We start from the raw sequence: 14,321 nt of genomic DNA, 5'->3' as shown, positions 1-14,321 counted from the left end.
CTCATTCCCCCAAATGCACACTCCCACTATTTCTGCATACAATTCCGGGGGAACTTGGGGGCTTCCAACTCCAATCCAAGGTTCCCAGGTTCAAAATCCAAGAACTGGGCAATTGCTAACTTTTCTTACAACTCAAAAAAAACCCCATTACAAACAATAATCATCCCTTACGTACAGCGACGCTTTATAGTTTACAAAGCGCTTTCAACCCTACAAACATTGATAGGCAGAGGAGGAAACTGAGGCGCTGACAAATTACAGAGTGATTTGCCTAAGGTCACTCGACCAGCTGGTGGCTAGGCCCGGAAGCAAACCCAGCTCTTCCGACTCCGGGGCTTGTCTCCCCGCCCCGGAGCTGCCGCCAAAGCTCCCGCCCCTCACTAAGGGGGCATGAGGAGGAAAAGACAAAGTAGAAAGCCCACCACCAACCATCCCCCAGCCCCCTCTTGCCCCCCCAACTGGGTCCTTGCAGGCCCCGAAGGGTGGCGCCAGGCCTCCACGCCGGCCCCGGCCACCCCCGCCTCCCCGGCCGCGCCAAATCCCGCCGCCGCCGCCGCCTCCCCGGGAGCGGGGCGGAGCAGCTGCCCGCCGCCGCCAACCACCCGGACGACTCCTCGTCGAATCGCAAACGCATAGGCCGCCGCCCGAGTTCTGCGTACGAGAAGAAAGACGCGGCGCGAGCGCCAACGGCCACCGGGCGCGCGCCGCGGCGGCCGGGCCTGCGCCCCAAGAGCTGGATGCCAGAGCAGGAGAAAGAGCCGCCAACCGATCGCTCGATCGACCGCGCGCCCGCTCCTTCGCCCTACCAGACCGGGGAGGGGGGGAGGGCGCGCCAGGGCGTCTTCGAGTTAGGGGCCTGACTCCCCGGCGACGAGACAAGATGGCTCCTCCGGTCCGCGCCGCAGCTACCGTCCCGGCTGCGTCGCTCGGCCCGCCCCCGGTACTGTTTCTTTAAATGGCGGAGAGGGTCATGAAAGCAGGAAGAGAGGCGCGCGCTCTCACGTGACAGGGGCGGGCCCGGCTAACAAGATCCGGTCACGTGGAGACACGCTACCCACCAATCAGGAGGCGTCGCATCAGGGCGGGGGCGGGAGGAGCTGTGGCTCTGTGATTGGCCTAATGCACCGCGGAGGCCTCGGGGGCTTGGGGCGTCGGGGAGTGCGCGAGGTGGCTCGGGTTGTGTGCTCCAGCGGAGACAAAGCAGTGGCTGAGGTGGCTGTGGCGGCTGCGGCAGGGGCGGCAGAACACCTATAAACGCCGAATTCTGTGGTGTTGAGTCCTGTCATCTCATCCAGCGCGGCGCGTGGGCGGCTGGTCTCGCGGCGGCGGCAGCGGCGGAGGCGGAGGCAGCACATGGTTCCAAGAGCGCGCTGCGGTTGTTGGGTTCCAATTCCGTGGGGAGGGACAAAGGCAGCTTTGAGCACCCGGCAACGCCGGGTCGGGTGCTGCGCTCGCCACCCTGCCCTCGATCCGGGCCTTGAAAGCTGGGACTAACTCCTCTCTGTGAGGAGGAGGAGGCGGCGGCCTCGGGACTGAGGCCCTGGAAGGGCGTGAGAGCCGGAGGCCTCTGTCTGAGGGAAGTGGGGGAGGGGCGCTGCCCGCCTGAGGTGATTTGGGCGGGTCAATTCTGAGGCGTTTTTGTGGGTCAGTGTGAGGTAATTTGACCCACTACCCTGAGGAGATTGCGACGGGACCACAAGCTAGGTCTGGTCTGGGCTTTCGAAACGGAAATCGCCGTCGCCGTCGCCGTCAGCGTCAGTGATTAGGAGACTTCAGTTGGGAGGTGGTGAAGGAAGCGGGAACTAACGCCATATGCACTCCGTCGACTTCGTGGCCGCCAGCCTGGGGCCTCTTTAAGAATCACAGGATCTTTGGTGAAGACATGGGTGGCTGTCCAGTTTTATGACAGAAGGTGGTAGCTTTCCGGATTGATAAATTTCCTGGCCGGAAATTTAGAGGAACAAAAAAGCTCGAAGAACGTGAAGATGGAGCAGTAATAAAACCTCTCAAGTCCAATACTGTCTACTCCAAGACCATCCACATTCGACTCCTTGAGCTATCGCAACTTAAACTAAAGCTTAAGACTACAAATCTATGACATAGTTTTCTTCAAAATATTACATCATAGTCATTAAGAAGATAAAAAAGCTTGGAGAGATCAATTGTAGTTTTAGACATCTCTTTCAATATATTTTGGATAGACACCAGTTAACCTTGTTTAACAGTAAGGAGCACAGACTTAACCAAACCTTTACTGGGAGGAATCCTGGAAAATCTATTCCATTATAAAGTTATAGTTCCCAGTTAGTGGGTGAAGGACTGGAGACCTCACCGCACTCATGGCTTTCACAAATTACAGCAGTCTGAATCGAGCTCAGCTAACCTTTGAATATCTACATACAAATTCGTAAGTATCCTTTAGGTGCCACTGAGGTCACTGATAACTCATTCCTTGATAATACGAAAATCATTTTCCCAGAAAATTCTGCTTTTTTTACTTTTTGGGATGTATCACTGGATGAGTCTTGAGCTCTGTATTGAAGAACTGAGATAAGTGAGATATTTGTTCCTAATCCAGAAGAATACAATCTTCATTTGTTGGATCAAAATTTATTTGATCAAATGCAAATTTTAGTTATTTGAAGTCAATATATTGAGGTGTTTGATAGGAATCCAACAAGTGCTGTTCTTTGGATCCCCAGGAGTTGGACTATTCTCATATCGACTTTCTTTTTAGTGACAACAGCCAAAACAGTTGGGTTATAACAAGTCTTTTTTTTCCTAACAAGAAAAAGAAAAGAATGAAGATCTTTAAATGACAACTTGTGAGAAGAAATTACTAATTTTTGTTGTCAGCAAACAGTTGGCTTTATCTTCCTGGGAAATTCGTCCCTAATTCCAATGAAATTTTTATGTGCTAGGCAGAAAATAGCAACTTGTTTAAACCCATAATTTAAGTAGCCTTTCCCCAAAATGTGTGCAAATCACAGAACACATATGGTGTTTATGTTTGAGCTCATTAGGAGATTATCATTATTCCGTGTTGATCTGGAATGTTTCAGGGTTAACTGTTATGCCACTCTCTTGGAAGTAATTCAGTGGGGTCATAACTACTTAGTGTTCTAATACATTCATTCATCACTTTTGAGATGAAGGTAAGTATTCTACCATTTTAGTATTTGCAGAGGTGATGAGCAGCTACATGAATGGCTCAGAGATCTGAAGAACCGCTTTGAGGGTTGAGATGATAGACTTCAAACATCTAGTAACAGTAAAATAATTTTTAGCTTTTTATGGGAAAGGGCAACATGTTATGACGTCTGTAATTTTTTTTGCTTTTTTTCCTATCAAGTAAATAAAAGTTTTGAGTAGTGAATTGCCAAATGGTGATAGTCTGGTTTTATTTTTTGTTTAGGAAGCTTATTAGCGAACTAGAACTGGTTTTAGAGTGGGTACTGTAGGCCTGAGAGGCGAAGTCTCATGCTACGGAAGATGAATCTGAAGCCCACTTAGATAGGTTGGTGATGCTTATTTAGCTAATTAATAACGTCTTGGGCAAGACCCTCAGTATCCTTTTTTATATTTGAATTGTGTTTAAGAACAAACATTTGAAGGCCACTTAGATGTTCACCGGTGATTGTATTTAATAATTGGTTACTTCAGTTCTGAATTGTGGAATGAGGGGCCAAATTTGGAATGACAAGACTATATGATAATCTTGGAAGAGCTTCCCCAAAGACTTTTTGATAATAATAGTAACAACAATTAATTGCTTCTTGCCAGTCACTTTTAAATGTGTAAAATAATCCTTATAGTAACCTTGCTGGAGTAAGGATTATTCCTATTTTGCATTTGAGGAAACTGGGCTCAGAGTAACATGCCAGAAGTTACACATCTGCTAAGTGGCAGGTTTAAGGCATCAAGATTTAAGGCAATAAGTTTTACCTGGCCATAATGGTTAGTGTTTTTAGCTATCAGGCAGTACTAACTCTAGTCGAGTATACTTTTAAGGGCTTGTTTTCTTATAAAGCAAAGGGTTTACTTCCTACTTTGAAAGTCTATTCAATTTTAGTTTATCTCAAATTTTTTAATTTGAGGTTCTGGAATACTCTTATATTGCCATTTTATAACTTATTAACAATAGGTGAACAGAACTAAGGTATAGAATAAAATTCTAGTTAAGTCACTTGTTTAAAATACAACTGGAGAATTCTCTGTGAATTTGACTTTCCCATATTGACTTGGAACCACCTGCTTGCATGAACATTTGAGGGTTGAATGTATCATTTTGGAAGCTCTAGATTTTCTAATCTGGATCACACCTTTGAAGTTGTATACTTTAGGATGTATCTAATCCTGCCAGAAGAAAATATGAACCCTGGAATACCAAGATAAGTTGGTTTGTAACCAGTTTGAAGATTTATTTATCACGGTAATGTGACTAGAAATTCATTTCTAGAGGAAACAAATGTTTAAATTTTCCTCAGCCGTGACTTGTTACTCCTTATGATGGTAGATTGATCTTCTCTGTGTTAAGTGATGCAAGGTCACCATCAGAAATGGGAAGATTTTTCTTAGAGTACCTTCTCCTTTGTTCTTTTACAATTTTTAAAACACAAAACCATTATAGAGTGTCTGACATCTACAATATTGCCATATTGTGAATTATGTAAGGTATGGCCCTTTGCTTACCTCCCGTGTAACGTAGACTTGCAGGTGGAACACAGGCAGACTAGAAGGATAGAAATCAGTGTGGTGCAATGGAGAGAGCATGCATAGGCTTGGGAGCCAGCCAAGCTTGGATTTGACTGCTTCCTGGTTGAGTTTTTGGGCAGATTGATTTCCCTGAGCCTCTGTTTCTTCATCTATAAAATGGAGCTAATCTGACAGTGTTTATGAGGAGTATGTTAAATAATGTTTATAAAGTAATTAGCTCATACATGGTACATGATGATCATTGAATAGATGGTGATTATTGTTTATTCACTGTATGATTTATATAAACCACAAGTTGGTCAATATGGTAGCAAGTTGCTGTTTGGTGGTATTCATTAGACAGATACATTCTTAGGAGCATTTACTGGAGACAGTAAACATCTGTCTTGAATTTTTTTTTTTTTTTTTTTTGTATGATGTCTGTGGTAAGTGTTGATGGTTATTGGTTACATCAGCATTAAGGTTTAAAGCAGGCCTGCAAAATTTTCATAACATGAAAGTCTTAGTCTTGGTTATTTCCTTTTAATACTGGGTGTTGCAATTACGAAATGATAAGAGTTTTTGAATAAAAGGAGTTTTATACAGTTACTGGTCTTTAGTGGTGGGTTTTGTGACTGTTAGTAAAAAGTTCATGGCAATCTAGGTGCTAGACTCCAGATATAGTGATGGTAGTGATGTTCCTTTGTGACAAGATGCGTGTCTTATGTCACTGTTTGCAGTACTGCTAAGTGGTCTGAGAGAGCAGGATGCTTAAGTATAAGATGACTGCTTTCCATGTCTTTTCCTCTTGGCACATTTGATAAATTATCTTGGCCATATGATACTTTGGTTTGTTTTATTTATATACGTAGTGAATGAACATAGAGGAACCTGTCACCTCTAGTGACTTAATAGTTTGGGGGACTTAAAATCCTGTTGAAATGTGGGTTCACGCTCTAAATATATTAAAGCTATTTGAATGTAAAAATTGTTGCTCTAGTTTCTCAGCTTTATTTTCTAGCAGTTAAGGCAATTAACTGTTGTCAACATCTCCAAGAACACAGCAGAAGCTATCACTGTATGATAGACTTGTGGATAATCTATTGGTTTAAATTCAGGCTGAATATAAATAGGGACACCATATTCCGTATGTAATGAGTAGATTTACCCGTGAATTTGTCACTGGAAATGCTGAGCTGCAAAACTATTTTGATCATGGCACAAATGGCATAAAAGCCAAGATCACTTGAAAGTGAGAGTTTGTTAAAAATCCTTGTCTTTTTCCAGATGGTTGACCTTTCTTTGATAACATGCAAAGAATCTTTACATCTGTGAAAATAATTTTCTTTGATACTTGCTCAGATATCTGTTTCAAATGCTAGCAAGCAATGAGTGTGCCTCTTTGGATATTATTTGAAAAAAGGAGAGAACTTATGTAGTCAGTATGTTTTTGATTCTTCTGATTTTAAAAAACATTTAGAACTCTGATTTTAGAATTTGTTAGTAGGACCCATTAATCAATCAGTTGAAGGTCTGGAGAAGAGATGTGTGTTGTCTCTGACTTTCCCAGCAGTTGTCACAAAAGGCCCCTTTTGTGATGTGTCAGTATACATCACAATAATACCCCTCAGCTACACTTTTTAAATTTTCTTATTTTTTTAATGTTTATTTTTGAGAGGGAGAGAGCACACGTGTGTGTGAGCGGAGGAGGAGCAGAAAGAGGGAGACACAGAATCCAAAGCAGGCTCCAGGCTCTGAGCTGTCAGCACAGAGCCCGACATGGGGCTCAAACTCATGGACCATGAGATCATGACCTGAGCCGAAGTCAGATGCTTAACTGATTGAGCCACCCAGGAGCTCCCACTTTATTTTTTTAAAAAAAAATGTCTATTTATTTCGAGAGGGAATGTGTGTGTGTGTGTGTGTGTGTGTGTGTGCGCACACAAGCTAGTCAGGGGAGGAGTAGAGAGAGAGGGAGAAAGAGGATCCCGAGCAGGCTCCGTGCTGTCAGCACAGAGCCCAATGTAGGGCTCAATCCCATGAACCATGAGATCATGACCTGAGCTGATGAGTCTGACACTTAACTGACTGAGCCACCCAAGTGCCCCTCCCTTGGTTACATTTTAAAGATATTTGTTAACTTGTCTGAAATAGTTACGTGTGGAACAGCATTGATACTATGTGGAACAACAAAAGCCATTTGGAATGTTTTCTTTAAATTCTAAATATACAAGGCACATTTCTAAACGTCGTGTAGAAAGCAGTGAAAACTTAGCCAGAGATACTTTGTCCTTGCCCTGTTGAGATCTTGAATTCTGAATGTCTCTCATTTTCATGTGAAGCAGTTTTCATGTGAAGCAATCAGAAATATGTATTGCTGAGAAGCAGTCACCATTTCTTTTTTTTAATTTTTTTTAATGTTTATTCATTTTTGAGAGAGAGAGAGAGAGAGGCAGTGAGCAAGCAAGGGAGGGGCAGAGAGAGAGAGAGAGAGAGCCACAGAATCCTAAACAGGCTCTAGGCTCTGAGTTGTCAGCATAGAGCCTGATGTGGAGCTTGAACTCACAAACCGCGAGGTCATGACCTGAGCTGACGCCTAATCGACTGAGCCACCCAGGTGCCCCTATGGTCACCATTTCTGTTTGTGATTTCTTTGCCCTGATAGTAAAGGGTATTAGAATAAGTTTTGAAGACTATTCATATTCACTGTTTTCACTACCAAAGGCCAGTTCTTGATTCTTTGATGTATTCCAGAGATTCCTGCATATAAATTGTAGTCCCATTCTTATGGTTGTTCTGTTTGTTTGTTTGGGTTTTTTTGGTTTACAGGAGTTTTATTTCTGAATTTCCTTGACTATATTAAAGTATAACTTTTTATTGAAATAAGTATTGCAATAGAATTTGTTATTTTATATAACAATCCTCAAAATTAAAAAAAATTTTGAGGATGGAGAGTAACTCACTTTGTTAAGTTTTTAGCTACTTCTATTCAGACAGGAAAATGACTGAAAGCTTGAGAGCAAATGTTAGATTCACTTTTAAATTATATTACCTTTAGTAAATCACCTTTAATTTTCTAACATTTCTATTTCTTTAGTGTAGTAATCTACAGAATACTTCTTTGTTTCTTCAGATGATAATTTGAAGAATTTAAGATGATTCTAGAAACTTAAATATTTTTAACTAAAGATACATATGTTTTATGCAGGTGTTTTTTTCATAGAAATTGTTTTTCTTTAAAAAAATTTTTTTTAATGGTTATTTAGTTTAGAGAGAGAGCGCCAGTGGGGGAAGGGCAGAGAGAGAGGGAGACACAGAGTCCTAAGCAGGCTCCAGGCTCTGAGCTGTCAACACAGCCTGATGGCAGGGCTCAAACCCATGGGCATCAAGATCATGATCTGAGCTGATGTCTGATGCTTAACTGACTGAGCCACCCAGGTGCCCCTGAAATTGTTTTTCTTTTCATGTAAAATAATTAAGGATTGGATTTTGGTCAGAAGAATTTGAACTCTATTTTCTAAGTGAATTGGAGATAAATTTCTACTTTTTACTAAGACCTATTTATTGATGCCATCTTGGATTAGCAACAGATATAATCACTGATCTCACGGGGGAAAAGTTCTTCCTAAAATTCCAATATTTTTTTTTTCCTTTTAGTAACAGTTTTAATTCAAAATTTGTAGTTGCAAAAATTTGTAGGTTTACTTGAGGGGAAACCAGGGTTTCTGGACAGTTCAGCTTTGGGTGTTTATTTTATAAGCAAATATTTTACAATTTGTTTTAAGTTTTACATGATATAGTAAGTGATCAGAGATCCTGGACACTGGTTATTTAATTTTGGTATATTTCATTCTAAATTTTTAGAAATTTTCACTTTAATGGCTACAACAGTTATACCAAAAAAAAAAAAAATATATCAATGGGTATAATTTGTGTATTTTTGAAAAATTGATGATGGTAATGTACTTAGGTTAATGATTTTACATTTTCTTTAATCAAAAGTCAAGGTTTCTAGGGGGACGCATTTTACTCTTATACCTAAAGAGGACTATTATGGAAAATAGCACAAAGAGAGTGTAAGTGGAGAAGTAATTTAAGGATGCATCTTAGGCACACATATTTATTGAGTTATGAATAATAATGGTAATTGTGTATTTATCTAACCCAACTTTGAGCAGCCTCCTGGAAGAGAGATGACCTTGAAGGGGCTAACAGGGACCTTAGAACACACCACGCTATTGTCTTCCTAAGAGGAATTGTTCAACAGGGTCTTGGATTCCCTTCTTTAATGTGGAGAAAGCTGTTTTTGGCTAGAATTGGAAAGTCAGGAAATAGATTATCCTCTCCTTTCTCCTCACTTTCAAATGGAATACTTTGCTTATAAACTGCACAAAAGCAAATGGGTTTTCTTCTTTTACCAATAGATAATACACAAGTACTGATAAAGCAGAATGTTAGCAAGTCACCCTTTGAGCATGCTTAGAGATATGCGGAAACTGATAGCTGGTTAAGGCAATTAAAAATAAAATACAGACATTTTTCTAGACAGAACATGAGTAATGGAAAATGCTGCTTTTAAAATAGTATATACACATAGGAATCTTAATGCTTCAAAGTGGGTTTCTTAACATAGTAAGAATAGACATGAGTAGACAGCAAGATTTAATAGATTAACATTTGAGGGGGCTTAGCAACTCTTAAAGGTTTCAAGTTGTGGGGAAATTTCAGTAGTGTAAAGTGACAATGCAAATGGCAATTTTAGATTTTCTAAAAACTTTTTAATATTTTATAACCTTGACTTATTAGGTGTCATAGTTCAATTCTGTAATTCTTTTGCTGATTCTTAGTATTTATCATTTCAGAACTACTCATGAATTCTTGTTTGGTGCTCTTGCTGAACTGGTTGATAATGCAAGGTATGTAGTCTTTTAGGCATACAGGCTGTGCTTGAAAACTTTTTGGGTCCTTGTGACTATTGTTTTCTGAAGACTTAGGAAGGAGACAGTTCTGTAAGCAGCTGCATTCCCTCCTAAGAGGCCTCTTACCCCAAAAGTATTTTTAATAGCGTGTTAGTTGATACTTCTACTTTACTTGATTAACTTTAATTTACCCATTGCTTGTCCTAAAAATAGTGAACTTATGACCTTCCAAGTTATCTTCCCTTGTGTATTAGAGCAAGATAATTGCAGTGAAATGCAAGGAATTAAGATAGGAATTTAGCAATCAAGGTAATGGGACAGACAAGATCTTATTTAATTTGTGTTACCAAAAATGTACACCATCTAAAGTCTTTAAAATTATGCCAGGGTGTGTTCCTAAAATGTATATTTAATTGACTCTAGTTGATCAAAGTATCTTCTGTTATTAGTAGCTGTGTTTGGAAGAAAGTATTCAGCACTGTGTTATATTGAGTTCTTAGTGATGGAAGTCTATAAATATTACTGTGCAAGACTAGAAAGTTAAGGTTGCCTCAAAGATAAACAAATAGGAACATCCAAATCATGATTCTGTTCATAATTATGAAAATATTCTCTCAGTTTTGTTTCTGAATGCAGACATAAAATTCAGACACATTGCTTATTGAGCAAGTGTTGATGACTAATGAAGGAAGAGGGTAAGAATTAAGAATAGAGTACTTCCATTTTTTTTAATTAGTTAATTTATTTTGAGAGAGAGAATGCATATGTGCATGTGCACATGAGCAGGGGAAGAGGAGAGAGAGAGAGAGAGAGAGAGAGAGAGAGAGAGAGAGAGAGAGAAAATCCCAAGCAGGCTCCGTGCTGTCATTGTGGAGACTGACGTGAGGCTCAATCCCACAAACTGGGAGATCATGACCTGGACCAAACTTAAGAGTCAGATGCCTAACTGACTGAGCCACCTAGGTGCCCTGAGAGTAGAAGTACTTTCTAAACAGACCCCTAGTTAATGAGCTGCTGGGTAATTTTCTGTTTGTATCTATATCTATACTATAAATCTATGCTATTATTACTTTTATTGTTATTCACTGGACTGTTCATGAAAGTGTGCTTGTTAATAAGTTGTTTAACCAGAAAAGTTCCATTTTGTTTCAATCCTGGTTGAGTCATAATTTTTGTATTCAATTTAAAAATGCTGTAGCTTAATGGAACTATGACTTTGCCACTTATTAGCTTTGTGAGACCATGGTGTGTTGTGGCAGACTGTCTTTTTTTATATCCTATGGTGAATTGGAGATTCCTAGGAGTATATGTTCCTGTTCATGCACACATTTTGCTAATTTTTCTCATATTTGAAAATGTTTTTATGTTTTTAGGAATAGGTACATATAGAACTGAATGGACTTGAGTGGGTTTTTTTTTTTTCCCCCACTTAAAACTGATGAAACTTAGGGTACCTGGGTGGCTCAGTCGGTTGAGTGTCTGACTTTGGCTCAGGTCATGATCTCACGGTTTGTGGGTTCAAGCCCCGCATTGGGCTCTGTACTGACAGCTCAGAGCTTGGAGCCTGCTTCGGATTCTGTGTCTCCTTTCTCTGCCCCTCCCCTACTTGTGCTTTCTCTCTCTCTCTCTCTCTCTCTCTCTCTCTCTCTTTCTCCAAATAATAAAAAACCTTTAAAAATTAAAAAAATAAAATAAAACTGATGAAACTCTCCGTGCCTCATTTTCCTTGTCTGCAGTTGGCAGAATTGGACTAGATTACCTTCAAGCTGCTCTTGATGACTGAACTTGTTATTTCAGCTAATGGTTGGAGTCTGATGGAGTGCCCCAACTTCCTTTTAGGTTAGGATAAGATTATGGGCTTGTGAATTAGTATGTTGACTGTAGTGTGTATACTGTGAGACCTGATTTTTCATAGGCTTCGTGGCAGATGATTTTTTTTTCCCTTAACATTTTGTGACAAAGAAAAATGGACGAGGTACTGGAACATTTTTTATGATTGCAATCAAGTGAGTGAGAGAAACACAGTTGTGAGTCATTTTTTAGTGTGTAAAGGGTGGTGTTCTTTCTTATTCTCTAGATGTTTTTACTGTGAAATCTGTATTTAAAAAATGTATCCAGGCCCTATGTGTCATGTGATTATTTTAAATAGTTCAGAGCTTCAGAAGTGTTTCACAGACACATAAGGAAAACAGTATTACTAAGTGTGAAAGTGTAATGGATACAGAATTTCTGTGTGACTTCCTGAAAATAGACTCAAAATAGTATGCATCCCACTTAAAATATTGTACATTTTGATGGTTGATACTTCATATTTTCAACTGGATCTTGATTTTTTTCTTTTAATTTTGCAGAGATGCTGATGCCACCAGAATAGATATTTATGCAGGTAAGTCTAAGTTACATGTCAGTCCTTTCCTCTGACGTTCAGTTCCTTTGAATGAATTTATTGCTATGCCTAAGAGCATGATTATTCCAGGTCACAGGTAGAAACAGGGCATTCCTGGTCAGGCATATAATAGAAACCAAAAATTTTGGTGTAAGGGAACTAACATGTGGTGTCCAGATCTATAGATCTACTTAAGTAGCCACTGAGAGATTTATGGGTTAATGGAGTAGAGTAGTGGGGAACAAAGTGACCAAGTACCAGTGATTTGATTGGTTGGCTTACTGATTGGTTGATTTTACTGCTACCTGAGGCCAAAAAGAGCTTATTGGAGGCCACTTCCTCTCTCTGCAACCTCAGCAAGGACTTGGAGGGTTGCTGGTGTCAGTTGCCTAAAACAGTTGGGTTAACTGGGTTGGTGCTGGAATTCGCTGAGATGTTCTCAGGCAGAAATGTCAGGTAGAAAGGAGGGCTGCTTTGGTTGGAATTTAAAGATACTAACAGTGTCTACTGTTTTGCTTATTTAATTGGCTCTGCTGTTTGGTAGTAAAATTCTTTTTTTTTCCAGAGTGGGTACAACAGTGGAAGAATTCTTAGTCATTATCATTGGCTTTTTAAAAATTTTAAATGATCATTTTTAGTTTGCTTTCTGTCTGTTCAGTGTTTGTACCAGCATGTTTTTTGGTAATTTGAATGCTAGAAATTTGGAAGGGGAATAGGGGAAGATAGCTTTTAAATCCAATTTGGCTAGCATACTCTGTTTTTCTGACAAACTCTTCTAAAGTCTTCTGAAAGGTTTAGGCTAATATTCTGAATAACATTGACTAACATCTGAGAATACTGGTAGTTTTTGTGGGAATATACAATTATCAGATAGCCCCTCTTCATGGACTCACTCATTTGATAAATGGGAACAAGCACATAACTAAGAAGTGATTCTCAGAACTTCAGTGTTATATAATTATGATGAATCTCCCTAGATATGATGGATTTCTCATGCACATTTTCTTTAGAGCAAAGAAAATCATTCAGGACAGCTAAACGTCAGCTATACTGTTTAAATTCTGAAAGCCTTCTCAAAAAGCTATGCCGAAGCGGTGAAAATAAGACTTCTTTTATTTTTAGAAGAAAGGAACAGGAAAAAGGCATAGCAGAAGAGTCTTAGAAGATGGTTACTTAAACCCTAAGGCCAAATGGAGGAACCATTCCCAAGTTACTGTGTATCTTACATCTCAAGTGTGCTATGATGAGGAGCAATTACAGCTACCTCTGAAAGAATCAGCAGTTGTCTTAATCGTTGCACAGATGGTAAAGCAGAGAAAGGGCCTCTACTCCAAGTGACATTGAAAGGAAAAATCATCAGAGCTGAGTCTATTTGAAAGAAACAGTTTTAAACAGAAATCATCTCTGTCCCCTCCTTCCACCTTCGGTGGGTGAATTTCACTAAGAAAATTTTGTCCATTATACTCAAAATGGAGCATAACAGTTGGATTTCAATTTAAATGAAAAGGGCCAACTGTGCATTTATTCTGTGCTCAGTGTTCTTACTGCCGTTGTGCTTTGGGAGGAGTCCAGAGAGGATGTGATGGGGCCTTTTCTAAGTTCTCATTAGAGAACTTAAGTCTCTAATTGGAGAGACAGCACTCTGCAGATGATTAGAGAACAATAACTTGGTCTTAAGGGAATTGTCAAGGCAGTTAAAGATTAAATGGTATGATAGAATCAGTAAGGACTACAGCATTTTGGAAAAAGACTTGATTTACTCCAAATAGCTCGAGATTGGGAGTCTTGGCTGAGGTATCACTTCACTCTTTTCTACCTCAGAGCCTTATTAACACATTCAACAAGAGGAATAAAAGCAACCTCATTTTACAAGTAGAATAATAAAATCAGTAACATCCTAGTACTATAAAGTTCTTATTGTTGGTACAGAGGGGAAAGTATTTTCCTGTCTCCCGTTCTGAAACTAGATTGATACTGAACTTGGAAATCCCCTCAAACATCAGATTTAGTTTGAATTCACTACAAATTCACATTTTAAAAGATTGTATTTAAACCTAAGAAGGTGACAAAGGAACCAGGCTCTTAAAGTGCAGAGGTGTTCACTCACCCAAAACATTCCTATGAGATGGGGTCATACCATAATGTGCCTGTCAGAAGTAGATTTGGTATTTTTATTGACTTTCTTGACTTCTTTGTATAGGAGTGTCACTTCTCAAAGAAAGGTCCCTTTTGTGATGCCGAATCATAGAAATGGAAAATTAGAGCATGTGAACCTGAAATGTATAGTGCTCAGATGGCAAAAGAACAAGAACTTGGATGTC

At 39.8% G+C, this 14,321-nt stretch overlaps 2 protein-coding genes across 6 annotated transcripts in view; one reads left to right on the top strand and one right to left on the bottom strand.

Annotated features, from left to right (window-relative positions):
• TUG1 (taurine up-regulated 1) lies at nt 1-845 on the bottom strand (the record flags this gene model as incomplete). The annotated part of the gene is made up of 1 exon (XM_049619578.1): nt 1-845. A coding segment is annotated over one exon (465 nt), but the record flags the coding sequence as incomplete, so codon positions are not given.
• An 18-nt stretch (nt 846-863) lies between these two features.
• The window catches only part of MORC2 (MORC family CW-type zinc finger 2), a 40,061-nt gene continuing 26,603 nt past the window's right edge, over nt 864-14,321 (top strand). For 2 of the 5 annotated variants that reach the window (XM_049619014.1, XM_049619012.1), the window contains exons 1-3: nt 864-2,407; nt 9,558-9,611; nt 11,966-12,000. In XM_049619014.1, coding sequence (XP_049474971.1) covers nt 2,340-2,407; nt 9,558-9,611; nt 11,966-12,000 — 157 coding nt within the window. In that variant the 5' untranslated portion in view covers nt 864-2,339. The remainder of the gene's footprint in view (nt 2,408-9,557; nt 9,612-11,965; nt 12,001-14,321) is intronic. The other 3 variants (XM_049619011.1, XM_049619010.1, XM_049619013.1) reach the window with 2 other exon arrangements.

This window comes from Panthera uncia (genome assembly GCF_023721935.1).
Source record: "Panthera uncia isolate 11264 chromosome D3 unlocalized genomic scaffold, Puncia_PCG_1.0 HiC_scaffold_8, whole genome shotgun sequence".
Classification (NCBI taxonomy): domain Eukaryota; kingdom Metazoa; phylum Chordata; class Mammalia; order Carnivora; family Felidae; genus Panthera; species Panthera uncia.
The sequence above is the reverse complement of the archived record's forward strand: the minus strand, read 5'-3'. Positions and strand labels throughout refer to the sequence as shown.